The sequence below is a fragment of the Crocodylus siamensis genome, chromosome 5, assembly GCF_052110815.1.
Source record: "Crocodylus siamensis isolate JL-2025a chromosome 5, ASM5211081v1, whole genome shotgun sequence".
NCBI classification, from domain to species: Eukaryota; Metazoa; Chordata; order Crocodylia; family Crocodylidae; genus Crocodylus; species Crocodylus siamensis.
In genome coordinates, this window is record NC_143399.1 from 43,472,106 (window position 1) to 43,497,733 (window position 25,628).

Here is a 25,628-nt window from a genome sequence, read left to right on the forward strand (position 1 = left end):
GGCTGACTGTAACATTCAAGTGTTTTGATGTGCTGGTCACTCTTCCAAAAAGAGAATGTCAGTATGCGCTACCTGTAGCTTATTCTCACCTGTGCTTAGCAACTACAGAGGGCACCTAACAGATGCAAGTGGTGAGTGTTACTACAGCAACCCTTTTGAGTTGTCCTTTAACTCAGCTGCTCACAGCCCCAAACTGGCAGTGAGCATATCAGCAACCCAACCATTTTACCAAGCTTTTACCATGATTCAGGGTGTTGTTTTTCTCCTTAAGCAGCTCTTTTGGATACACTGCATATGGTAGCAACTTAAACAATCCAACACCATTCCCAAAATGATTGTGCTACGTTGCCATTCTGTACCTGTGGCACATATGGTTAGTTGCTTCCTCTACCAGATTAAACAATGGTGGTTTTATTATCAAAGCATCTGGGTGTTTGCTCCATGTGATGCACCTGACAGCAGACACTGCTGCTCATTTCAGAGACTGAGAGCACACTCACAAAGCTTTGTTTTCCTCTCGTTGCTTCCAGCACAGTTGTTTTCATGAAGTGGAACAGCCTGAGCTCTGGTTTGCAGTCTTTATAGGGGATATTTTAGCAGATGTTCAGGTAGTGGAGGAGGAACACAGCCTGAAAAATAAGAGATGCTAATCTAATCTAAAATGGAATGTAGCCACTTGTTCTCATATGGTATTGTAGCTCCTGCTGTTGGAGACCTGGTAAAATTTAAGTCATTCTAACTCTTTCTACTGGAAAACTGAGGGGGCAGGAGTGGGAAGACTGAGATCTCTGATAATAAACCACTTAACCTCCACTCTGGCACAGGTAGTTTGCACTGACAGTTTGCACTTCCCCATGGCAGTGTAACCCCCCCCCACCAAAAAAAAAAAGTCTAATTATCCTGTATGCAATATTTAAAAGATATGTAGCATATATTCTTATTCAGCCACCAATTGGGAATAGCACAATGGACGGATTTTGTTTTTTGTTCCAGTGAGGTCCCATATCTTTTTTTTTCTTTTTCTTTTAACACATCTCACTCAGAGGTACTTTGGTTTTCTATACAAATGTAGCAGCTTCCTAGAAGTAAAAGGCTCTGGAAATGCATCTTTTAGTTGTCTCATAAAATGGCAGCCAGTAATACTGCAAAGTACTTTCCAGAATTAGAATAGATGTGCTGAGGAAAATGCACATCTTTACAGCTTTAGAGGAATATAGTTTGAGATATGCGAGCCATTCACACTCCAGGCTGGAAATACCGGATTTACTTACATGTGACATCAATCTAGATGTTAGGCAAATAGTTTAACTAACATAAAACAAGATGTGTCAAAGAAGGGAAAAAATAAATCAATTTCATTCAGCCATTCATAAAGAAATCCCATAGCCTCCAGTTTCTGGAAAATATTGCATGTCCATATTGGTCAAAGGCCCTGAACAAAGATATTCCATCCTACAGAGCGTTGTTGCCTTTGAGCTACAGAGGAAGAACACATGTGGCTAGGCAAAGGATAGATACAGGAGTCAGATGTGACTAGTGCTACCAGTAACATTTCCTTAGTTTTGCTTATGTATTAAAATGGAGAAATGTCACATCTCAGAGCAGGGACATGAAATTATCTGGAGTGTAAGAGGGATGGGAATTTATAGTGTCAACTGCTTTGTAACAAAAGTCGCCAATGTGCATATACTTAGCCTGTGGAATACAGAAATCATAGAAAATGAGGGTAGGAAGGGACCTCAGGAGATCATCTAGCCTGACCCCCTGCTCAAAGCAGGACAAGCCCTGACTCTATCATCCCAGTCAAGGCTTTGATGAGCTGTGTCTTAAAACACTAGGCCTGTGTAAAAGCAGCTAGTATTCACTTTAGATTCTGATTCAGCCGATTCAGGGGACAGCAATATGAATCACTCTCCTGAATCAATTTGGCCAAATCAGATTCGGAGATTCGGCTGCTGCCGAAATCAGCCAAATCTCTGAGTCATGCAGGCCCCACTGCACACCCACTCTCAATGGCTGCCCCACCTGTCCCAGCTTCCAGAGCTTTGAACACAAAAAACAAAACACCCTGAACTCGCTGGAACCTGCCCAGCAGGGAGCGATCCCCACTGGCCCACACCACCATGGGGGGCTCTGCACAAGCCCCCTGAAGCCCCGAGTCTGCTGGCAAATCGAGGGGTTTTTTGTTTTTCTTAAAGGGCTGGAGCTGGGGCAGGTGGGGAGCCATGGGGGGCAGAGGGGCTGGGAGACAGGTGGGGATCTGGAGGTTGCGGCAGAGTCCCCCACGCAGCATGGAGTAGGGATCACCCTATTCCTCCCCCCCCCCCAGCACCTGGTTAATGGGAGCTTCATTTTTATTTTTTATAATACTGAGAGCTAGGGCAGGCGGGGCAGCCATGGGGGACGGGGGAGTCAGCAGGGGATGGGGCCTGGCAGGGTTTCCACCATGGTCCCCTCCCCTGCCTCCTACTTACCAGCTTGGAGTCCGGGTCCAGTTCCCTGCTGCAGCGGGTGGGGACTGCCAAAAAAATCCCTGAAGCTCTCCGAACCTTTTCTGAATCAATTTGGAGAGCTTCAAAAATTGTTGTTTTGGACCTTTTAAATTAGTCCCGATTCAATTTGGAGATTTGGCCACTGAATCTCTTCCAAATCGAAATCAGCACCTGAAGCTTCGCACAGCCCTATTAAATACCTCCAAGGATGGAGATTTCACAAGCTCTCTGGGTAACCTGCTCCAGTGCTTTACTACCCTCCTAGCAAGAAAGTCGTTTCCTAATATCCAACCTGAACTTCCCTTGCTGAAACTTGAAACTGTTGCTCCTTGTTCTGTCATCTGCCACCACTGAGAACAGTTTAGCTCCAGCCTCTTTTGAACCCCGCTTCAGGTAGTTGAAGGCTATTAAATGCCACCCCCCCTTCAGTCTTCTCTTCTCCAGACTCAGTAAGCTCAGTTGCCTCAGCCTCCTCTCAAGTCATGCCTCCCAGCCCCTGAACCATTCTCATTGCCCTCTGCTGGATTCTCTTTAATTTGTCCATATGCCTTCGGGGGGGGGGGGGGGAAGAGGAGAAAGGGAAAGACAAGGAGCAAAAATACACAGTGGTTTAGATGTGGCCTCACCAGTGCTGAATAGGGGGAAAATAATCACTTCCCTTGACCTGCTGTAACACTTTTACTAGTGTAGCCCAAGTATGCCATTAGCCTTCTTGGCCACAAGGGCATACTGTTGGCTCAGTTTATTGTCCACTGTAACCCCCAGGCCCTTTTCTGCAGAGCTGCTGCCCAGCCAGTCAGCCCCCCAGTCTGCACCGGTACATGAGATTATTGTACTAGTCCCAAGTGCAGGACTTTGTGCTTCTCCTTATTGAATCTCATGAGATTTCTTTTGGTTCAGTCCTCCATGTGTTGATGCATTTCTCAATCCATGCCCTACCATCCAGTGCATCTACTACTCCCCCCAGCTTGGTATCATCTGCAAGCTTGCCGAGGGTGCATTTCACCCCATTTTCCAATGACCTGGAAGATACTGGACAAAACTGGCCCCAGGACCAAGCCTTGGGGCATTCCACTTTATATAGACTGCCAACTAGACATTGAGCCATTGACTATTTCTGCTCTGAGTCTGATGATCCAGTCAGTTTGCTATCAACTTTACAGACCACTCATCTAACCCATACTTCCTTAACTTGCCTGCAAGAAAGCTACCCCACAGCAGCTTGCCCCTTCTGTAGAAAGACAGCCTCTCCAGCATAAAAAAACCCTACTTCCTAGAATCTAAGAAGAGATGAACTCTGATCTCAAATGCCCTGATCCCAGTCTACAGGACAGCAGAAACCATTTAGAAATTAAACCACATCAAAATGCTAAAGAATCAGCAGGGATGCTTTTTTTTGCTACATCTCCAGAGCAGTTTACAGAACTAGAAATCCCCATGTTGTATTCATGCCTGAAGCCAACTTGACTGCAGTCAAAAAGTTCTTGGTCACAGCTGCCTAACCACAACTTTAATAAACCTTGCTAAGGAAAGGGAAGGCTACAGAGCAGAGTAGTAGCTGGTGAGATGCCAAGATCAAGAGAAGGGTGTGGGTTTTTCTTCCTTCCATTTTAAACAAACAGACAAATGCTCTAGAAAAAGCTTACTTCTACAAGTGGGTTTGTTACTAAGTTTGTGTAAGGTTGAAGGTTTTCAGGTTGTTCAAGCATTTCAAGGGATTCTCCAGGCAACTTATAGTTAAAAGGCAGAGGAACAATAAAGGCTGCACTTTTAAAAAACACAAAACAATGAAGGTCAAGGAACTATAGTCAGTGCTATTTGCTGAAGTGGATACATTAACATGTTTCTTAAAAAACAAAACAAAACAAAACAAAACAAAACCAAAAAAAAAAACAACTTACAGGCACTAATATCCAGATTACTGTATGCTGTGTGCTATTTGCTTACCATGAAGATCACAGGCATTTACTAGCTAAATGAACGAGGGAAACGAGAGACGCACTTATGCAGGACCATACAGCAAGTCAGGGGCTTGGCCAGGAATAGAAACCAGGTTTCCTGACTGCTTCCCCACCCCCCCCCACCTACCTGGCACCACATCATATTTTTTTGTATTATGAACTTCAACCCATACAATTTGTAAAGGAAAAAGCCACTAAAATAAAGACAAGTGTTCAGATTTATTTGGAAATTCACAGTTTCTAATGGCACTACAGCTCTGTAGTTACATACTCTTTCTTCCACAATGTTGTATGCTGCACTCAGATGGTATAAAAACTTCTTCCTGATTCCAATTGGGAGCTCTTCTGAAGACTTGTTCTAAAAATCAGGTCCATGTGCTCTGACTGGCTAATTGTGCAGACTGACATTGAAAGTACCTCACCTTAAAGTATTCAAAACCTAACATGAAAGCAGCAAAAACAAAGGCCTTAAATAAGTCACATTACATACAATACCCAGGAAAGGCATTAGATCCATTAAAAAAGGGTATCACTAAAAGTGCTCAATAAGTTAACTTAGTTGTACAACATGAACATGTAACAACTTTCAAAAAGGAATATCCTTTTGTCCCATTCACTCAGATTCACATTCACAAAATTTTAATGCAGCCATACATCCTATTTAATCCAAATATACAATTACTGTCAACACACACACTCACACATTCAGATGTGAAAGTACCAAATACATACATACACTGCACAATTGGTTAGCCAATACAAAAGCAACAATTTAGGGATATAGCCACTTTTGAATAGACCTGACCCGTTAGATTCCAAAGCCTGGCAAACTCACTGATGCATTTCTACCCAGGACTGATTAGGACAGCTATTTCCAACTCTTTGCTGACACCTTTATATTTTTGTTGGCTAGATATCCTGAAGTTGCCATATTCTGAATTAAAATAGGAAGCAAAGAGGCTAAAATAAATCTTAGGAGTTACAAAAAATTCCATCTGGGGAAAAAGGCATGGCTGTTGTTACAAGATCCTGTAATGTACAGCACAGAAATTGTTGGGAAATTCTCATTCATTTAATACACCCGAATACTACAATGCATTTTAATTAAACTCTGAAATTTGATAATATGACTTCAAGTAACAAGATGTCTTGCCCAAGTGAGTTTGCAAAACAAAGATCTAATCAGCCAGTCTACCTTATTAGTATTTCTACAATATCTAACCCACTTTACTGAGTCCAGCTGAAGGCCAACACATCCTTTTACAGCACTGTAGTGTTGTATCTTCAAAAAAGCTAGAGAAATTACAAAAGAAATCAAATGACAAACAAATTGTTCTGTTGCCCCCACTTCCAGTGGCATTATAAATAGACAAAAGGCACATAAATATGGGAAGGTGCAAGAAATAGGAACAAAGCTAAAGGGAAGAGGACTAGGCTTTTATCCCTATTCCACCCAAACTGGGTTTCAAAAAAATCTTTGCCCCAGGAATTGTGAAAAAACCCTTTATAAAATGAGCCCTTCCTCCCTCCCCCCAAGCTGTCCACAAAGGAAATTATCAGCTTTGCAAAATTGCAGCTTGTAACTGACGGACACAATCCCACTGACGTAGAAGAGGCAGAAACCATCTTTTCTGAATACTTTCCAATTAGTTGAGTTCTTTGTCTCCCACCATCCTCCCACAGAATACCACAGGCTGTTCAGATGAACAAAACTCTCCTGATGAAAATGTTCAGCTAGTTTTAGACGTGTCCAGAAACGGTTGTGACACCAAGTGTTCCCACTGTTATATCTTTGTTTCCTTTGATTAGATCATGAAGGCTTGGCATTGACCCCGACTTAGTCTGTATTAAAGTTTTTATAAGCTTCCCTTGGTCTGGTACTTTTGACCTTCTTCGTTTTAAAGCCCTCTTCTCAGTTTTTGTCTTTTGGGTTTGTCCATTGCACAGACTTGTACAAGCTGAAATGCCACAAAAATAGGACTCCTCAGACTGCGATGAAGTTTCCGAGCTTCCTTCTGATGGAGGACCCTTGTATGAAGAGTGATACACCTCTCCAATATTAGAGAAGTCTCTCTGGTTCGTAAAGGGTTTTCCTCCTTTTATCTCCCCATTGGCTATCGGATGCAGAGGCTCTGCTGCTGGCTTGATAGTTTCAATCTTTTCACTTTTGTACTTGCAACGTTTTTTCTAAACCACAAGAGGAGGAAATAATTAGACTATGCAATGCAATCTGACTTTAAAAAAAAAACCAAAAAAAAAAAAACCACACAAAACCCAAGTATAAGCACCAGTAAGGGGTTCTTTTGGTCTGAGAGAAGCACCACCTACTGGAAGAGGTACTCTACCTTTTTTTCTGGTGAAAATTTCAGGGGTTCTACAATGTACAAGTCGCCTGGATCCACTGGAAGAAGAGATTTAATATATTAAGACGACAATAAAAACTTGAAATTACAACTACAGGCACTTCATATTTCTAGGGTTATGCAAATTCTAGATACTGGTTTCTATTCCTTCATCTAAACTTATGTTATCCTGCTTTCAATACATTCCCTAGCTCCCATTACCTCTTAATGAGATGCATGTGTAAGGAGAGAAAAAAAAATAGAACTCCAGACTGAACAGCTTGATGAATCTTTAACAAGTCAGAATGGTTCGTTTTAAAGCAATATAACTCCGTATGAACTGAAAGATCTCATTGATAGGTTAGTCCAAAACAACATGCATAAAAATCTAGCTAAATATTGAATTGTTCAGATTGAACCTGAACATTATGGGACCATGCAATTTTAGAAAACAGCCCCTCCCCTTTCTCCCCCCCATGTAAAAGCTGATAACTGCAGATAAAGACACTGAACTGTTACTGTCACTACAAAATCCCACTGGAGAATCAAGTAACCAACAAGAATTAGGAGTGACACACTAATAACTAAATTAAAACTGGAAAAAGAATCCTGGCTTGATTTTTTACTGCATGCACAAAAATACCGAAGTCTTATTTTAAGACTGCCCCACATAAGCTGAATGTGATGTTTATTATTCTTTTGAAGGAAAAAATGGCAGATTTGAATCAGACCAATATAGTAAAATAAAGAAAATATTGCAAATACAAGCTAACACAACGTAAATAGGAAGGCTGCCTATGCCAGCCTAAAACTAAAAGTTACTATTGCTTCAGTGTTTTCATAGTCACGCTTCCAAACAGAAGGCAAGGATTTATTAAAGCGATACATCTTATAAATCTGACCAACTATTTACATGTTCCCACTGTTTCCATGTATGTACATAGTTGGTCCAATAAAAGATATCACCCTAAGAAGCCCTTGCTTCTCGCATAATTTCTGAACCATCATGGCTACAATCACCACTCAAACTACTGTATTCAAACAGAAACACAGAATCCTGAAAGCAAAAATTTTTTTTTGTAGAGGCAGTAATCCAGGTCTTAGCTGGTCTCTTACATTTGTTCATGTGGTTTCTTCCTGCTCGTACAGTAAAGAAAAAGAATTGTTCTTCTCAAACAAAGAAGAGAACTGTATTTGCTGGTTTATTAGTAGTTCCTCATTTGTTTTAGGAAAAAGTGCTAATCTAAGAGCAGAGGTTGATCCGACACTAGTTACAGCACGCAGGAGCAGACTTGATTAACGGTCTGCTGGAGTGTGGCAATTATCTTGCTCCAGCAGCCTCCTGTCTTGTGCGTGTTCTCAAGCTTAAAAATGGTAGTGGGGGTGCCTGACTAAAGCTTGTCCTGTCCCCTCCTCCCCTCCCCTGGAGCATGTGCAAGAGTGCCCCTAGGTTCAGAACACTAGGGAATACATTCTCACTTGTGAGGGAACCAAAAACTGGCCCATATTTTTGGAAGGCAACTAACAAAATTTAGATGCCTCCATATTTTGAGTGCCCAATTTAGGGCAGTTTGAGGCAGGCATTTAAGCACCAAGTTCCAATGATGCCAGTGCCATTTTAAATTGGGTACTCAAACATCAATAGCCTGAATTTTCATAAATTGCTACCATGCCTTTGCAAGACCCCTGTTTACACACACATACACACACACCCTTCCAGGATTGTTGTGAACTATAAGAATGATATAATTCACAATTTCACAGTCACAGAAACATGCTGAGGGCATTCTAATGCACAACATGAATGCATTCAAGTGTAAATTTAAAGGCAACATTTTGGGCTCTTTTTTGCATGCATATGGCCAATAGTTACTGACTTTAGGAGTACTAAATAGGATTTGAAAAAGGAATCCTCTACAAATAGGGCTGCATACCAGATTCCTCAGCTGCTAGATGCAGATGTTGATGCTAATGATAACCTTTTAGACCTAGCAATATCAAGTTTAAGAACTGAATGGTTATTATGAGGTAACCATTATAAAGGAATAAGAACCATGTTTGCAATTTATTTTGCCAGCCTGAAGTGAGGAAGGGAGTTATTTACTATAGTGTTGTCTAGGATATCAAGGCAACTGACCTTATTTATACACAAATTGAATAAATGTGTTGTAGGATAGACTAAAGGGTAGTTTAAAAATGCATTAAGAAGGGTTTACATTCAAACTTTGGTTTCTACAAGATTTGAAGAACAGCTCCCCAGTATTATATTGAATATTTCTTTCTTATTTTAATCCCCCACTTAAATTTATAATACATTCAGCTGTCTAATACTATACAAATTGCTATTAACAAGGAACAGCAGAGAAATGAAAATGTATGTTTCTAACAAACCACCATGGATCAACTGAATGAGAGTTCATGTGTGCTAGTCACAAAAAATCTAGACACTGATTTGGGCGAGCAGGTATGGCTTTAGGCCTTTGGTTCGGAAAAAATCTTGGACCTTGAAAGCATCCTAAATATAGATAAATCAGGCATATACAAAGAAATCAGGTCTCCAGGATAACCATGTAAGAATAAGCCTCCATTAGAATAGGGTTTATTTGGTAGGTGTTTATTCCAGGTTTACAGATCGCTAGTTTGTTTTCAAATAATAGGTGTACAGAATACTTAATAAATTTCTTTGAACCACAATTCAGTTTACTCCAAACAGTTTCAAGATGGAAAAAGGTTTCTGAAAAAAACCCTCAGAAATAAAATATCCTTCACAGGATCTAAAACAAACATAACTCTACAGTTCTACAGTGATAGATTTCTGTCACCCTCTTGGTTGTTCAAAAATTGGTGTCTGATCACTGGATTCTCCCGATTCACTTTGGAATACAGTTGCTTTGAAAACAGCAATTAAAACTTCCTTGTACATTAGAACGATCAAGAAAACAATCCTTTTTAGAATATAGTTGCTGGCCAGGACCTATGCTTAGAGAAAAGTCCTCATCCACGTTTTAGCAAAATTTGCTGTAGGATTACTCTACTGCTATCCAAAAAGTGGAAAACCAACTCAGCATAAATAATCTTGACTTGCAAAAGCTCCAGTGCTGCATTCTGCTGCTTACATATATTCTGTAATTGTATTTTCAGAAGCAGACATTCCAACTCACTTGTTGGCAAGAGATACTCTTTCTTCCTTTTTTTTTTTTTTAAAAAAGATAAACAACTCCAAAACCCATATTCAGCATCTTTTCTTTACTTTTTATGAGTTAACACTGCTAGGCTTCAAGAACTCTTCTTATAAAGAACAGGCAAGTGGCAGAAGTAACAGACTGTACTGTAACTTCAGATATGTTACTAAGGATATGGACATTTTCTTGGGCAGGCTTGTATTTGCAGCACAGCTGGGGCAGTACTACCCTATGAAACAGTTTTGAACCCATGCTTTAAAAGATATTTTGAGGATGCTGGAAGAGACATTAAGAGGAGGTACCGACACTTTTAATATTAAGTCTCAAAAAAATGCTTTGAGATTAAAGATGCATGTTCTAACATAAGTAGAAACTGCATTTTATCCACCTGTATGTTTCCTACAGTAGAGGCACCTACATGTGCAATTAGCATGTAACAATAAACTCCAGTGCAGTTCATGCTGGAGTCAGCTGCTCCCAGGCACAGCATCTTCATGTGTGCACAGGACTGCAACTGCCTGAACCAGGTACTATTCTCCTGTGGAGTTAGTTTATTCCAGTCTAATAGGGGTACACCTGTAGATGTGCGACATGTACTGTGCAGCTAATTAATCTACTGCACAGTAAGTTTCTTGTGTACACATGACCAGTTACTTTATCCTGTCCACTGTGGACACAATAGTTAAATCACCATCTTCTTTTATAACTCATTGAATTATTGCAATTTATTGTTTTCTGATGTACCCAATGATGCACTTCACTGGTGGAAACCAAGTACAGTGTTGCTGGATTCTTCTTCTGAAAACTGATTTAAAAGACGACATTCATAAATATACAAATACAGAAATCACATTTTACACATTTAACAAAATGCTAAGAATTAACTGTACATAAATAGTACCTTCTTTGCCAGTTAGTTGAAAAGACTGGGATCTGACAAGCGGAAGAGAAGTTCTTCTTTTCAGATTCATATCATCATAGGAGGAAAAGCATCTGTAAGTAACAAAATCCACAAAGAATTACAATTTAACAAATGATCCAATTCATGTCTCTATTAATGCCCTTTGTGCTTTGTACTACAGTCAGACTTTCCCATGGCCAGGCATCTCAGAAATTATCCTGGACCTTGTTGGTGGTGCTCATTCAAAAGTGGCCATGGGACACCTTAAGAGCAACATGAAGTGTTCTCTTCACATCCAGAATTTGGAGTAGTGTCTTCACTAGTGCCCATAAACCCTTCCTAGAACAAGGCATTACTCAAATCTCAAAAGGAAGTCTAGTTCCCACAGTTACAGGATTTCTTCTACAGAAGCCTTTGTTGCATTTCATAAGCTAAGCTTCTGAACTTACAGAAAAGAATTAGTACAAGTGAAATGGACAAACATGACATCCTCCCAACTGGACGGAGTCCCTCATTTCCTCTTAATTTCTAGATAAAGTGTAAATATAAAGCCTGCAAAAACTGATATATTAATAGAGGAGTACCTTTTGGGGCTAGGGTAATGATTACTTTGGGGAATTTTTGAGTGGTAATCTTCATTGAACTGAGATGCATTTCTGCAACGCTGCATACAGAGGATCAAAACCAGGATGAGACACAGAACCAAAGCAATCACCAGATAGCTCTGTCGATCAGAAACCTGAAAAAAAAAAAAAGAGATATTTTTTAAAGTTAAAAGATTAGTTTAACTGTAATGCAGCAAACAAAGTATATTATTAGACAGTTGTTCAACTTCTTTTAAACTTAAGACCATGGTAAGTTTTCGGTGTATTCTGGGGATTCTTTTTCAACTTTTATATCCAATACTTTTCCGGGGGGGGTGTTAAACTGAGTGTTTATTGTACAGCCTGGTATTTGCCACACTGTAAATTCACTTGCCTATTATATTTGATAACTTAACCAGCAGACTCGACATTTTTGAAGTCTCAACAATTACCAAAGACTTAAGCATCAGGTAGTTAGTCTCATTTTAATTGCATAGAGGCACCAAAAGTTTACTTTGTCACCTTACTCAACCAAAAGTCCTGACCTCCTGGAAGTAGGCAAATCCAACTATGATAGCAGTCTTGCATTGTTAATCTGTTCTGTGCTACTGACCTTATACTCTGTACTGCAGCAGTTATCCAAGACTGCTTCCCATACTATTCGACTACTTTGCTTTGACTAACTGCCAAGGGCCTGAAAACAACATCATCTGCATCTCTTTGCAGATGCAACTGCATTTCAGGAAGATCCTTGGCCACAACAGAACCAGAAAATATTTGTAGACAAGTTTTCCATGCCCAGCTTCTTGTGCCACAGAGATGTTATAATTACCTCACGTTTTAGTTCAGCTACAGTTGTTGACAGATTGGAAACTAGCTGAGTCATGTTGTTGAGCTGCGCCTGCAGCAGTTGGATGGCTTCTGTTTGCCGCTGATCCTGTGTTTAAAACAAAATGGGGATAAGTTAATTTTACTTTGCAGAATTCTATCACTATGTGCTGTTAAATTTATCAGAATACATTCCACCTAATCTACTACATTAGAGGCCATAGAGCCACAGTTAAGAAAGCTTTGTTTATATACTGATTAGATACAAAGAAAATATTTATCATAGATAATTCGATCTAGATTCTACAAAACAAAGATTTTCTGCATAAATCTTTAAAGTTTAAGCAGCATGTACCACTGCATTTTGATTGTGCCAAGTTTTTATGTGAACACTACTGAAATCTGCAGCAGATCAAGTATTGGCTTTATCCCAAAAAGCTACCTTACAGAAAATGCATTTCACTATGACGGTTTCTATTCGCATCATTTTATCTGTGAAGCACGAGAATAAAAAACCAACCCACTGCCCTGCATGATAAAGAGGGGAATCTAACTTTTGTGTGTCAACAATAGCAACTGAATTGCCATGAGTCTAACAATCGTTTGCTTATACTCCAACGAAACAGGCTGCTGTCTATGAAAGCTTCTACCTTTTCTGAAAGAGTTAGTCTTTAAAGGTGCCACCCTGCCCTGCTTTCAATCCAATGCTTGTTAAACACTTCTTTGGGGTCAATTTCAAAAGAAGCAGGGTGCTATAAATATTACATCACTAAGGGCCTTGTTACACAGTAATTTTAGGCAGCTTCTGGAGTTGTTAACCCCTGAATTGGCTGCATATTAACAGCTTTTAAGTAGTTTAAAGTGCTCATTAGCCACCTTAGAGTTAGTTATGCCACTCCAGGGCACAATCATCTCCAATCGACCTAATTTCATTCCTATTCTATTACCATATGGTCAATTCCCACAGCTATTCTCTCCAAGCTGAAGTCCCCCAGTATCCTAAGATGCAGGGGCAAGCAGAGACACTGGGCACAGTGGGGCCAGGCACAGAGTTGCTGCCTTGCTGCAGCTCTGGAGCACCTGGCAGTTGTGGTGCCTCCCAGATCAACTTGCTGCTCTGAATGCCTGGGCCAGATTTGGGCTGCAGTGCCTATAGGGGTGGCAGACTGGAGCCAACCCCTCCCACTGACCCACAGTTAATTGGAGTGTAGGGGTAGGCGCAGGTTCAAGTGCATCCCCCACCTGGTACCTGCGCCCCCAGGCCCCAGACATGCCCTGGCAGGGCTGGGCAGCTGAACAGGGTACAGCTTGGTAGCTGCAATGCGGTAGCCCGAGGCCAGTTCCCACTACCCATTCTGCTGGGTTGTGCATGGTCTGGCCATCAACAGCCACAAATTGGCAGGCACTTGAAGCCCCTGAACCCCTTCTGCCATAGCAGCTAGGTGGCTACAGGCAGTGTGAGGTTCAGTACTGCCCGTCTAGGCTGGGGTGAACAGAGCAGGTGGGGAGGCTGCACTGCTCACAGCTGCCTCCCAAGCCCGACAGGTAAAAGGATGGGACTTCCTGCCCAGTGGCCACAGTAAGCTTGTACAGCCCCTAGTGTCCACACTCAAAACCAAGCGACTGAGACAGCCATGAGATTCAGAATAAGTTTTGAAAAAAAAAAAAAAGAGACATATTACAAATGGGTAAAAGCAGCTAATGATTTACCAAATTACTACTAATTCAGCAAGAAAATGAATCACTTAGAAATAGACAAGGAAGTTTTCTTACCGTCTTACCTCAGTCAAAATCAGTCACAAGCCAAGAGGTAATGTACTTGCACCCTTGGTGCAAAGCACAAGTCAGAAAGTGTACATGCACCGGGGGGGTACTACAAGCCAAGAGGTCTGAGCTCAAATACACAGGAATGTGCATATGGACAATTACTACAATGAATTTAGGGTTTGCTCTTATCAGGTTTTCATCCTAACTTTTTCCTAGAATGTCACTTTCAGACCAAGACCGGGTCTAAAGAGCTTTAGAAAATGGCAAATGACAGACAGCAGCAAGTTAGAGCAGAAACAGGCAACCTTTGCTAACTGTATGTGGTTCCCGACCCCGCAAAGCCATTTATAAATCACAGCATCTACTTTTTCCTAAAGGTCTGAAAACAAGGGGCCAGGAAAAAACCAAGGTGGGCATATATGGCTCTATACAGACAGCAAGTACACAATATAAAAACACTCAAAATTGAGCTCCACAAGTCCATTTTCAAAGTAAACCTAAGCACTTCCCTTCCCAAGTGTGCAAGTCATGCTTTGGCCCTTCTGAAAACTACTTATGGCTTGAAGGAGGGAGAGAAGGATCCATTCCCCATTAGCTTTTAGACACATTTATCACCTAGGTTTTGCTACAGAAGTCTAAAAAAGGGTTAGCTGAGAATAGGACTACTTTAAATACAGAGGCTATACTTGTTGTGCAGCTTTTGCATTTTTATTTGAACATTATGCAAATCTTGGTCTTAATATTATTGTTAACACTGTTTTAGGTAATTAATTGTAAGTTGCTTATTTTTCTGAGAACAGAAATGTTTTTACACACACACACACAGAGAAAACATACCTGCTCTTCTGCTATTCGTGAAGTGTTCTGAAGTTTTATTATGGTTTTATTGAAAGCTTTCTGCATTTCTTCCATTTGCTTTCGGTACCTACAAAAAATTGGGTCCCATTGTAAAGGTCAAGATTTCAGACATGTTGCCACAGCACCCTCAATTTATCTAGTATTAACCTTCTCTTTTCTTTTTTAAATTTCTAAAAAAAAAAAAAAGGTTAAAAAAGGATTTCCTACCTGGTGTGTACTTTCAAGAGCTAAATTAAAAATAGGATCTTATGACCTTTTCCCAGTACCCATCCCACTTAACTTGTAGGCAAAATCAGTAGGATCACCCTCATCATTGTTTTGTTGAAGACAAGACATTTAATTCAACTAAGCAAAAAGATCTGGATCAGCAAACCCTGGTTACAGTAGCTACTTGAATTCGAGAATATCCCCCAAACTTCTGGATGCTGAGACAGAGACAAGCAGGTGAGCCTGTTCTTAAAACTGATTTCCAAAACTCAATATAAAGCAAAACCAGACTTGTATTTAGCTAATGTACTCTTGGAAGAGTAAAAGTACTTACTGGCATTATAGTTGCAGAGGCCTTAATTGCCACCATTGTTTGAAGACCATATCCCTCCCACATCATTCCTTTTTAAAATGCAAATACCAGAAAACTAAATTTCCTTAACAAGTGACAATAAATACTAAAAAGATTTCTATAATTGTGGCAGTTCAGTAAATGGAAAAGTTGCCACGTACTTGGAACCTGCTGCATCAATTACATGGCAGAGGGATCACAGTCCGTTTGAAAGGATTATAGATTTACAGGATTATAAAGAGCACATCCTGGCTATAACCACCACCCTTAAAATGGGGCACTTTTATGATACTTCATGATGTTATTAAATTTATCGTCTGCTGAAGAATGCCAAAGAAATTATAACATCCAAACTTTGGACAGCTTTTAAAGTACGTTATTCTCAGTTTTGTGTAAATATTTACACTGCTAAGTAGTTACTGAACTCGTAAGTTTACAAACATTGGTATGAAAGCTTCTGTACACAAGTTTACAAGACTGTGCATACAACAACTGGCTGTGTAATTTTAGGCTGTCTACACACAGATTTTCCTAACCATTAGGAGCTTACCTTTGACTAAGTTCTTCTAAATAGCGGCTGCTGAGAGACATATTTACTTCTAGGGCTTTAATACGATTATTAAGCCGCATGAATACAGACTCTTTTTGATTAGATCCATGAACAAGATTTCCATTAGCATAGCCTAGATCTGTAGAATTCTGCAATTCAGCATAGAAGTCTGTCGCTGCTCTCTGCTGTCCACCAGAAACAGGAATTGCTAGGAAAGCTTCCTCAGGTGTCTGCTCATCCTCTTTTATTTCTGCTGTAACAGAAGATTCAGCAGAAGGCAAAACTTGCTTCTGTGCGTCTGAAGTGCTTGCTTTTCCTTCTCCAATACTGTTACCTATTGTAACAGGTATTGCAGTTGTGTGCTCAGGCCGTGGTACAGTCTCTGTAGGCTTTGAGATTACCTGAACAGGAGTCATATCTTTTGTACTAGTTTCCTGGAATTCAGTGACGGTGTTTGTTTCAGAGATCACAGAATGTTTCTCAGCAGTAAAGGAGCCGTCAACTCTCTTTTCTGCTTCATCAATGATCTCAACAGTATCCTCTTGGGAAGTCACTGGTGACACAGCCTGCCCTACTTCTTGTTTTGTAGGCTCCAAAGATACTTCTATCATAGGCAGTGGCTTAACTTCTGAAGTAACTTCTACAAGGAGAGACTGAGAGAGAGTTTGAGGAAGACTGGGTTCCAGTTCAATAGAATCCACAGTCTGATTACTCACATCCTCAAGGAGTACACTTAAGTCATTTGCAATTGTAGATCCAGGCACTCTCTCCATGATTTTGCCATCTAATTTCTCAGGCAGAGGTTCCTCTACTGCAACACGTAAAGACTCTGTTGGAACTAACTGTGGATACTGAACAATAGCAGAGTATTCTCCATCTTGTTTGCCATCAGTTTTGCTACGCTGTCGATGAAGAGCTACTATAACTGAACACCATTTGTACAGATATTCTGAAAAGCTAGAAATACAGCAAATGTTTGCCAGGTCATAGCAATAGATTTGTGTCTCAGACTCAAACCATGGGGTCGTCTCTTCCTCTTGCTCATCACTGGGCAACAGGGTTACTGTTGACTGGCTTGTCTCTTCTTCATACTCTTGCACTAATTGTACAATGGGGCTTTGTGTGGTAGGTAGGGGTGGCTGCTCCTTTTCTATTTCAGGTATCTCTGTAGTTACAAGCCTACAAACAGAAGTTGTGTGTTAAAAACCCAGGTTGTTTCTTTGCTTCTTTTTATAAGATGCAGTAAATTATTTTGAAATGGATGCATAAAGTTGATGCTCATGAAAGAAAGACGATGGCAGTAGCTGTCAGATATGGTATGAAGAACCAGTGAAATTAAGTAAAGTGATTTTTCTGAAGTGTACTTTAATCTTAATTTGTATGATCTCCAATTATCTTAATTCACAGGGTCTTTGGATACAGATTATTCACCATGCAAAAAATATATATTCTAGTGGTAACAAGAACAGATATTAATTTGAAAAATCAAATATTTTCATGCATTAGGATCCATGTTTTCCTCAACTGGTTTCTCAAAATATGGAGACAGACAGAACTGAATATACGAGCTTCAGGGAACCATCGTTTTCCTTCCTGGATCAAGCTCTATGTACCTGAATAGAAGTAACCTATAACCATATGGACAAAGCAGAAATTAAATCATGGGGAAATCTTAAGAGGAAACTCCATACTTCCTAAATAGAAGAACTCAAAAATTAAGATTGTTTTAATGACTCAAGAAAGAGTCAATAGCTTACAGCCCAGTTGGATGGTTCAGTTTGCCAGGGAAGTGTAAATTCCCAAACATTCAAAATAGAAAAAACCCTCAAAAAAAAAAAAAAAGTGACATAACTCTCCGGGCCCCCAAAATTTCTCATGTGGTTAATGCTGGTTATCGATGTAAAGACACTTATCAATACTCATCCAGTTGTAATAAAGCAAACGTTTGAACAAAGAATACAAAATAAACTAATCCAATATGCTGCTTAGGCTGTGGCATGGATTTTCAGAAATTTTAGTTTTCTATTGCTTGTAAGGCAATTAAACCACAGCTTTGTAATTTGTTCAGCTATTTCATTGATCATAAGCCAGTTTAACTCTGAGCTTGACTTCTTGGCCAATTCCCACCCTCTTTATTGTACTTTTTTTTAAAATTCAGAAGCAGCTTAGTTTGTCTTGAAAACTCTTTAATGTATATATACTTACACAGGTAAAAACAACTGCAACATAGGAAATGCATCCTAAAAATGTAAAATATTTACCTCAGTCTTAAAATCAGATATGCTGTTAAGTTATGGGAACTGTATTTATGGGGAAACTATTTAGAAAAAAAAAGCTTTATAAATGAAAGCAAGGAGAAGGAAGTGACCTACATTTAAGTCTGAAATATTCTTAAGTAATTCTTAGGCTGCACCCACCAAAATCACATTTTTAACAAGGGGAGCAGTTTTTCATTTAATAAGTCTGAGTTTCTGCCATTAACTATGTTTAAACAGCCAAAGTAATCAAAAAAGAGTCTTCAAGAGGAAATACAAATTGGGGAGGAAAGTTGGGGGGGGGGGACAAACAAACTTATCACTGTTCCAAATAACTATTAGACATTAGAAAAAAATGTCAAGTATATAAGTAGGGCAGTTAAGCACACAAAGATAATATCCCTCCTTTAAAAATAAAGTCTGATCGGACAGAAGTGAAAACTGTTGTTTCCAACTAGGTTCTTGTTTTCATCAAGGAAAAGTTATGGCAGCAATAGGAACTTAACACCAAAAGTTGTCTCCAGGTTGATACTGTGTTACAAACAGTGGTAGTCAATGTTTTGGCCCCGGAGGCGGGAAAAGTGGCATGGGGCCATCAGTGGTCGTGAACCAGCATGAGGTCAGCCTGCAGGTGCAAACTGTCATGTTAGCCTGGCTATGCTTGGTGGATATAGGCAAGGAGTAAACCTGGCACCAGTGGAACCTTACATACAGGGCGATGTCATCCAGCCTGTGGGACTCTCCAGGAATCCAGAAATATGGCAGCAGGGTAGCAGTGCAAAGTTAATTGCTGTGGCTTTGGAAGCTGCGGCAATTAGGGCTGTCACTGTTCCCTTGCTGCCATATTTCCAGACCTATGGGGAACCCTGGGAGCTGGATGACATGGCCCTCCAAGGTGCATTCAGCTCATGGGTCAGAGGTCAGTACCACTGAATTATACTGGTAACAGACATTTCTAGTTAGACTGGTTTCTGCAAGACAAAAAAAACTGCAACTAGACAGAACAGCATATCAATCTCCACATCCAGCTTGATAACCAGATCAGAAGTGAGACGCTCCTACTGCTTTCTAGTACTTTTGTTTAGAAAAAAACTAGCATCTGACAGAAAATAATTAATTCTTGGAGAATGTCATTGCTGGATTTTGCTGATCAATGCTCATTAAGCTGTTCACAAGAGTGACATTTTATCATCTAAAAAAAATTATTGTTAAATCACTTGAGAAAAATTGACCACAAAAAGTGTTTAAGGCTTAGGAGCATCAAACTCATCCGACTCCAAAGGCCAGTCTGTGGGCTGGATTAGGGCTATGTTATGCATTGGAACCAGCCTGCAGGGCTGGTCTCATGGGGTGCCTCATGCAGCCTGTGCCCTAGACCCTTTGTGCTGCATACAGCCCCTGCAGTGCTGGGTCCAGCCCATGCTTGGGGGTGCGGCTGACATGATGCATATTCAACTTTTCCCATCCCCGTTCTCCAATTTCTAGACTGGATGCATGCACTTCATACAGCACAGGGTGACAACAGGGATGCACTGCATCCAGCGCCCCACCAGACCAGCCCTGTACCCTGGCTCCAGCACAGGGCACCAGAGCAAATGACCAGAGCTAGTCTGGTGTGCGTGCTGTACTAGGTCCAGCCCACACACCAGACAGGCTCCACAGGCCACAAGAAGCATGAGGATCAGCCACTGGCCAAATCATAGGGCTCCACAGGCCAGACATACAGCCTGTGGGCCAGATCTAACATCCCTGCTTCAGGGGAGATCCTAAGGGGGCAGAAAGGAATATGATTAAGTCCTCCAAAAAACTTACACTTGCCACCAAGACATGTTTCCATATTCAACAGTCTTTTGATGCCAAATTTCCTTTTTACCCTATACAACATTCATTACTAGGTTCAACATTCATTATTAAGCTAAAGTCAAGCCACATTATAGATAAGCCAGAGTTAAACTAGTGGTAACTGTATTCAGATGATCTATTTCTACTGTAGACAAGACCCAAGATTAGTGCTAATGAAGTAGTCTTGGGCACTAAGTGATGCACAAAAATTACTTACTCTGATGAAGGAACAGGTGTTGGTTCAGGCAGTTTTGGCACAGCTGTCGAAGTAGCATTGATGGCAGTGGTATTTTCAGAGAGACTCTTATTTCCTATTATGGTACACAAAACAAGAAGAAAATTTGTACAATAGAATGAGAGCTGACTGAGTATCAGAGTTCAACAGAAAAGAACCACAAGCAAAGGTGAGAAAACAGCATGCTACGACAATGTATCCTAACAGGTCTGACTCTTCACTAACAAGTCATATTTGTTTTCTATAAACACCAAGAAATTAAACAATACCAAATTTTTATAAGCAAAAATACCAAAGTAACCACACAATAGGCCTTGTTTCGCTTTTATGTTCAGAGCTCAGTATTTTCAGGTAATTGAAAACTGTTGACTTTTGTAGGAAGAAAAAAGTGTGCCCCTGTACATATCTGGAAGTATATATGTGCAGAAGAAAGCTGCTATTCTTTCAGTGTTTAAAATTATGATGCAAGTTACAGACTAAACATCACATCAGAAGACAGCTGGACCAGTAGGCAGAAGCCCATACCATTTAACCGCTAAGAAAGTGCCCTAAATGCAACACTAACAACTTTTCCCTAGTCAAATTGCTGAGGTTTCTATGGTGTAAGCCATCACAGGGAAGATGCCACAGAAAAGGAATATGAGAGAAAAATTCAGTATTTGGGGTACCCAAATTTTTTAAAGAAGAGAAGGTGAGAAAACAAGGAAACTGACATTTAAGATAACAATAGGATTTTAAGGAAGTTTACCTTCAGCTTCAGAAATCTCTTCAGTTTTTGCTCCAAGTATATTAGCAGCAATGTTTACCATATTTAGAATAGCATCTAAAACAAAAAATGGAGATTAGGATGCATCCAGAATATCAGACTTCACTGCCATCATCAGATATTCCTAAGACTTGCCATTATGACCTTGAAGATAACAAAAGGTACTGATTGATCCTAAGATTAGAGTCATCTATTCCTTTCCTTCCTGCTTCCTTTCTTACCTGTCCATTTTCAAAGAATTACTGGGCTTTTTGCTGGATGGATTTCCAAATGTTTCCAGGTTATCTAGTAAATCCTGATACTTACCAATGATGCTTTCACTTAAAGGGTTCTGATTTTACATTTTTAGAAGTCAGTGTAAAAACAAGAAAACAAAAAACCTACAAAACTATTAGCTGTGTGTTATTTTACAAGGGGAATGTCATATTTCTAGTCACCTCTCCCAAGAGTACAAACAGCCTGTGAAAAACTCTTTCAAGCCAACTGAATTTTGAAGTGCTACATTGGCTGACTCAGTCCCTGATACGATTTGTGGTTGCATGGAGCTACAGCTCATACCTCTACCTTGCCTACCTGTGCTGAACACTTTTGAGGGTTAGATTTCCCTTGGTATCCTTTTTTGACTGGCATGCATTACTACATTGCTTTATAGCTACTTTTTTTTTTTTTTTTTTTTTTATAACCTCTAGCACACTTCAGTCTCTATTTAGTCTGGTTAGGAGACAGTTCTCTAAAAGCGTTTTGGTTTGCACCAGGTTGCAATTTGTGGTTTGGCTTGCCCTGAAGATCCCCTTTGTGTGTGGCAGTGTACTTGCATTGACCAGTGCAGAAACTTAATAAGGCAGGCCCAGGAATAATGTCGATCAAACATGGCTATCAGACACAATTTCTTATAAAATGTCAGCAGCAGTGAATAAGTCTTTGTTTGTAAAAAAGAAATGTTGCTGAAGTTACAGTATGGCAAAGCTGACCATAGTGGATGTTGGCGTTTGAGAACCTGTAAGAGACTTTGTGAAATCCAGGTACAGTAGAGGGTTAAATGAGCTTATGATGCTTGCTACCAATTTGCCTGGTATGTCTTCAGCTTCAAAAACAAAACTAGAAGTGGTAAAAAGTTTGCTATATAATGTTGGTGCCACGTAACTGACCTTTATTTCTCCCCACGAGGTCTCAAAAGCCAATGCACCATCTAGAACATCAATTCAGATCTATACAAAGCAGAGGCAGAGTTCTCCAAGATCAAATACAAATAAATGGCTCAGAAGTGTTTGGAATAAAAATCACTAAAAGGATGATTTAATTTCATCTTGGTGGAATATTCTCTCCCAAGCAATTTGAGGAATAGTCCAGAACTCCATGAATTTTGCTTAGGTTTTGTTCTATGCCCAATCGTAGTCTGAACGCCCTAAAAAGCCAAGAGAAAGATTGTAACCAAGATAGTTGAGTTCTTATTTGATCTGGATGCCTTCCAGGAGTTGAAATAAAAAGGAGGAGAGGAGATTAAAACTACTATGTGAATCTGCCAGTTGATAAGAGAAAGGAGGGCTGAGGCACTACCTACACTGGTTTATTTGGCACAAAACTGCAAGCCACTTTCCATTAATCAAAATCCCTAGTCAGTAAGCTCTCTAACATCACTCTATTCCTCATTCACAGAGAGACATACTACATGGAAGTCTGTGTTGCTGTTGTTTAGACTAGACAAAGGATCTCCTGCTGCTTAAAAAAAAAGATAAAGTGCATTTAATTCCAGGGTAGGCAACCAATTCAGCTAGCCACAATTAAGAATTACTGTTGTCATTAATATTCAGTCATCTGGGGGTAGGGCTGTTTGTTTTTTGGGGTTTTTTTGTTAATTATTTTGGAATACTTGTTTCTATAAGAACAAGTTCTATATCCATTAAAAGAAAAACCACTGTTTTCAGACTGAGAAGTTTTTGCAAGTTTTAAAAGGTATTTCAACAGGACTTTGGCATGAATAATTTAATAATTATTGGTAAGAGGTAGTTTTTCTTGATAGTGCCTCAACACTACATCTTCTCATTTGAACTGAAAGTCAAACAAATCTGGAACTTTAATATTTAGTAACAGATTGCTCTTTATATGGCTATATTTGTTGCCTTTCCCCAAAGCTACACTAAAATATTATGCAGTATTTATGGCCATGGCTGTGTCTTTCACACTGCAACTTTGGGAAACTGGGATAAAAAGAATGTTTTACTTTGCAGATTTAAGGCTTAGGTTTATTTATTTGAGCAATAATAGAGAAGTAGCATTCACTGTTGATGTAAACTGCAATATAATTCACTTAATCTTGACAAAAAGGATTGCATGGCTGATGCTACCCTAAATAACTGCAGAGTTGAGGGCTTCCATCAGAACTGAAGTAATACCTCAAACATCTATTTAAGTTTAAGTCCCATGACCTCCCGAGTAAGGAGGTCCATTATGGTTTAGTGCACTGCCAGCCATAAGTGCCTCCTGAGGCTGGGGAGGGGGAGCTGGGCATGGTGACTGCCTGCAAGCAGCAGCAGCATGAGCAGCAAGGGGGGCAGTAAGTGGGTGCTGCCAGCAGCACCCAGGTCTCAGGGGCTGACTGTGCACCCACATGCACCCCCCATGCATCGCCAATGCTGCCAGCTAAACAGGAAGGTAGTAAGTAAAACTACCTGAGACATCACCTCCTTCAAAAACAGATTAGTTTAAGAAGGGATGAGGAATCTTATGTGGACATAAGGCCTTCCACATATATTGAGAAGCACTCTGCACATCCTTTCCTATCATCCACTACCTCAGGGCAACTCCTCATGTAATCCTCCATCAGTCAGTTTCCGCAGTTAGTTACAGGAACTACTAACACTGTTTGAATCAAGATCATCATGCTACATTAAATAGTTTAATTGTAGCTTTAGCTTCTCATTTATTTTAATTAAAATGTTTACTGTTTAGTCATAATAAGAGAAGGTAAAATTTTTGAAGTTGCCCAGATATTTGAAATCCAAGACACTGCTCTTTAATTAAATGGAATCACATTCAAGTTAAACACCTTAATTATTACACAGTATTATTAAAGTTTCCTGAGAAAAATACAGCTATACTCACTTGTAGCAGAGCCAAGGAGATTTTTTGAAGATTTCTCTTCCCCTGTATTGTAATCCAATGGGTAATCTGTTTAAAATTAAATAAAATTATTCCTATACCAATACCAAGTCTAAAATTAAGCCTAAAATTAAGGTAAAAACATCCTAACAACTAAAATTAGGTTAAAAAAAGGACAAAAATTATACTGCATTTGAATCAGGCTTTAGGCATACTAAACCAGATAATTCTTACAAGTGAAGTGTTTTTCTTTTCTAGTACAGGAAAAAAGGGTGCAGCAAAATGTTATAAAAATAGGTTTAAAAATCAAAACACAGGAGGCACGAAATTTTGAGATTGGTTTCAGGAAAGTGTCAACTAAAACAGAACTTTTTGGTCCATGAGCCATCAATGTCTGAAACAAAACATACTATCTACTTATGCTACATTTACTGTTCTATATTATATTGATTAGCAATGGAATCCTAAGTTAAGAAGATGACAATCTTTGTCTTGTTACCTCTTCAGGACTAATTAAGTTCTGCATAATAGGTATCAAGTAACTGAGATGCTCAGCCTTGAAAAACAAAAAACTTTCTGTAGGAAGTGAATCAATGAAATGGGCCTTATGCACCCTCTTAAAGAACATAGATTTTGTGACAGCTCTGAAGATTAACAGAAAGCTGTTAACAAGTATCGTTATTTAGTAAGGTGACTAGATTTTCAAAGCAAAAAGCAAACGTTAATGGAGCAGGAAACAGGGGTCTTTAAGGGAATTGGGAGGCAGAGTGAGAAAGGATGCCCATGTTCCCTCTTTTCAGAAAAGTAATATGTTTTCACCATGCAACATAATATTTCTGCACAAGCCAGGGGTTAGAGCTATCAAAAGGTTCCCTTTGAAAAACATTTCTATTAAATTTCCTCTAATTTCAACTCCTTCATTATAAAAACTTACCCTGTATTTGTGAAACGAGGTTTGTGGGTTGCTTTCCTTTTACTAGTGTCATTTCTTGTCCTTTATTTCTCTTTTCCAAGAAGGCTTATTTGTGAGCTTACCTACCCCAATCTCAATTCTTCTACTTCTGCTAGGTATAGGAGAAGTATAGCTGCTTATCCCTGTTTAATCTTCTACACGTAGTTACTGATCAACACACCTGAGCCACCTGAAAGCTCTACTCTGGCAATACTGAAAAGACAGCAAGCCCATCATTATGTGACTACGTGCATGTGAGCAGAGCGAAGCTTCATGTAGGGAGAACACGATGGTGACACAGTGCCAGAGATCCCCTGAAGATGGCTGAAGCATTATATATGTTCAGCCAATTAACTATTTAGTTCTCACAATCACTTGTGTATGCTGACACCTGCAGAGATTTACTACAGAACAGCAGCTTGAGACTTAACCAGATATTTGGACATTCTTTGTAA

At 39.8% G+C, this 25,628-nt stretch overlaps 1 protein-coding gene across 3 annotated transcripts in view; it reads right to left on the reverse strand.

Moving 5' to 3' along the window:
• Positions 1 to 4,653: 4,653 nt before the first annotated feature.
• SUCO (SUN domain containing ossification factor) overlaps positions 4,654 to 25,628 on the reverse strand; it is a 67,077-nt gene continuing 46,102 nt past the window's right edge. For all 3 annotated transcript variants that reach the window (XM_090048013.1, XM_090048012.1, XM_090048014.1), the window contains 10 exons: positions 24,225 to 24,290; positions 21,105 to 21,179; positions 20,339 to 20,432; positions 16,025 to 17,203; positions 14,895 to 14,982; positions 12,295 to 12,399; positions 11,463 to 11,617; positions 10,879 to 10,970; positions 6,799 to 6,854; positions 4,654 to 6,640 (listed from right to left, as the gene is read on the reverse strand). In XM_090048013.1, coding sequence (XP_089904139.1) covers positions 6,194 to 6,640; positions 6,799 to 6,854; positions 10,879 to 10,970; positions 11,463 to 11,617; positions 12,295 to 12,399; positions 14,895 to 14,982; positions 16,025 to 17,203; positions 20,339 to 20,432; positions 21,105 to 21,179; positions 24,225 to 24,290 — 2,357 coding nt within the window. In that variant the 3' untranslated portion in view covers positions 4,654 to 6,193. The remainder of the gene's footprint in view (positions 6,641 to 6,798; positions 6,855 to 10,878; positions 10,971 to 11,462; positions 11,618 to 12,294; positions 12,400 to 14,894; positions 14,983 to 16,024; positions 17,204 to 20,338; positions 20,433 to 21,104; positions 21,180 to 24,224; positions 24,291 to 25,628) is intronic.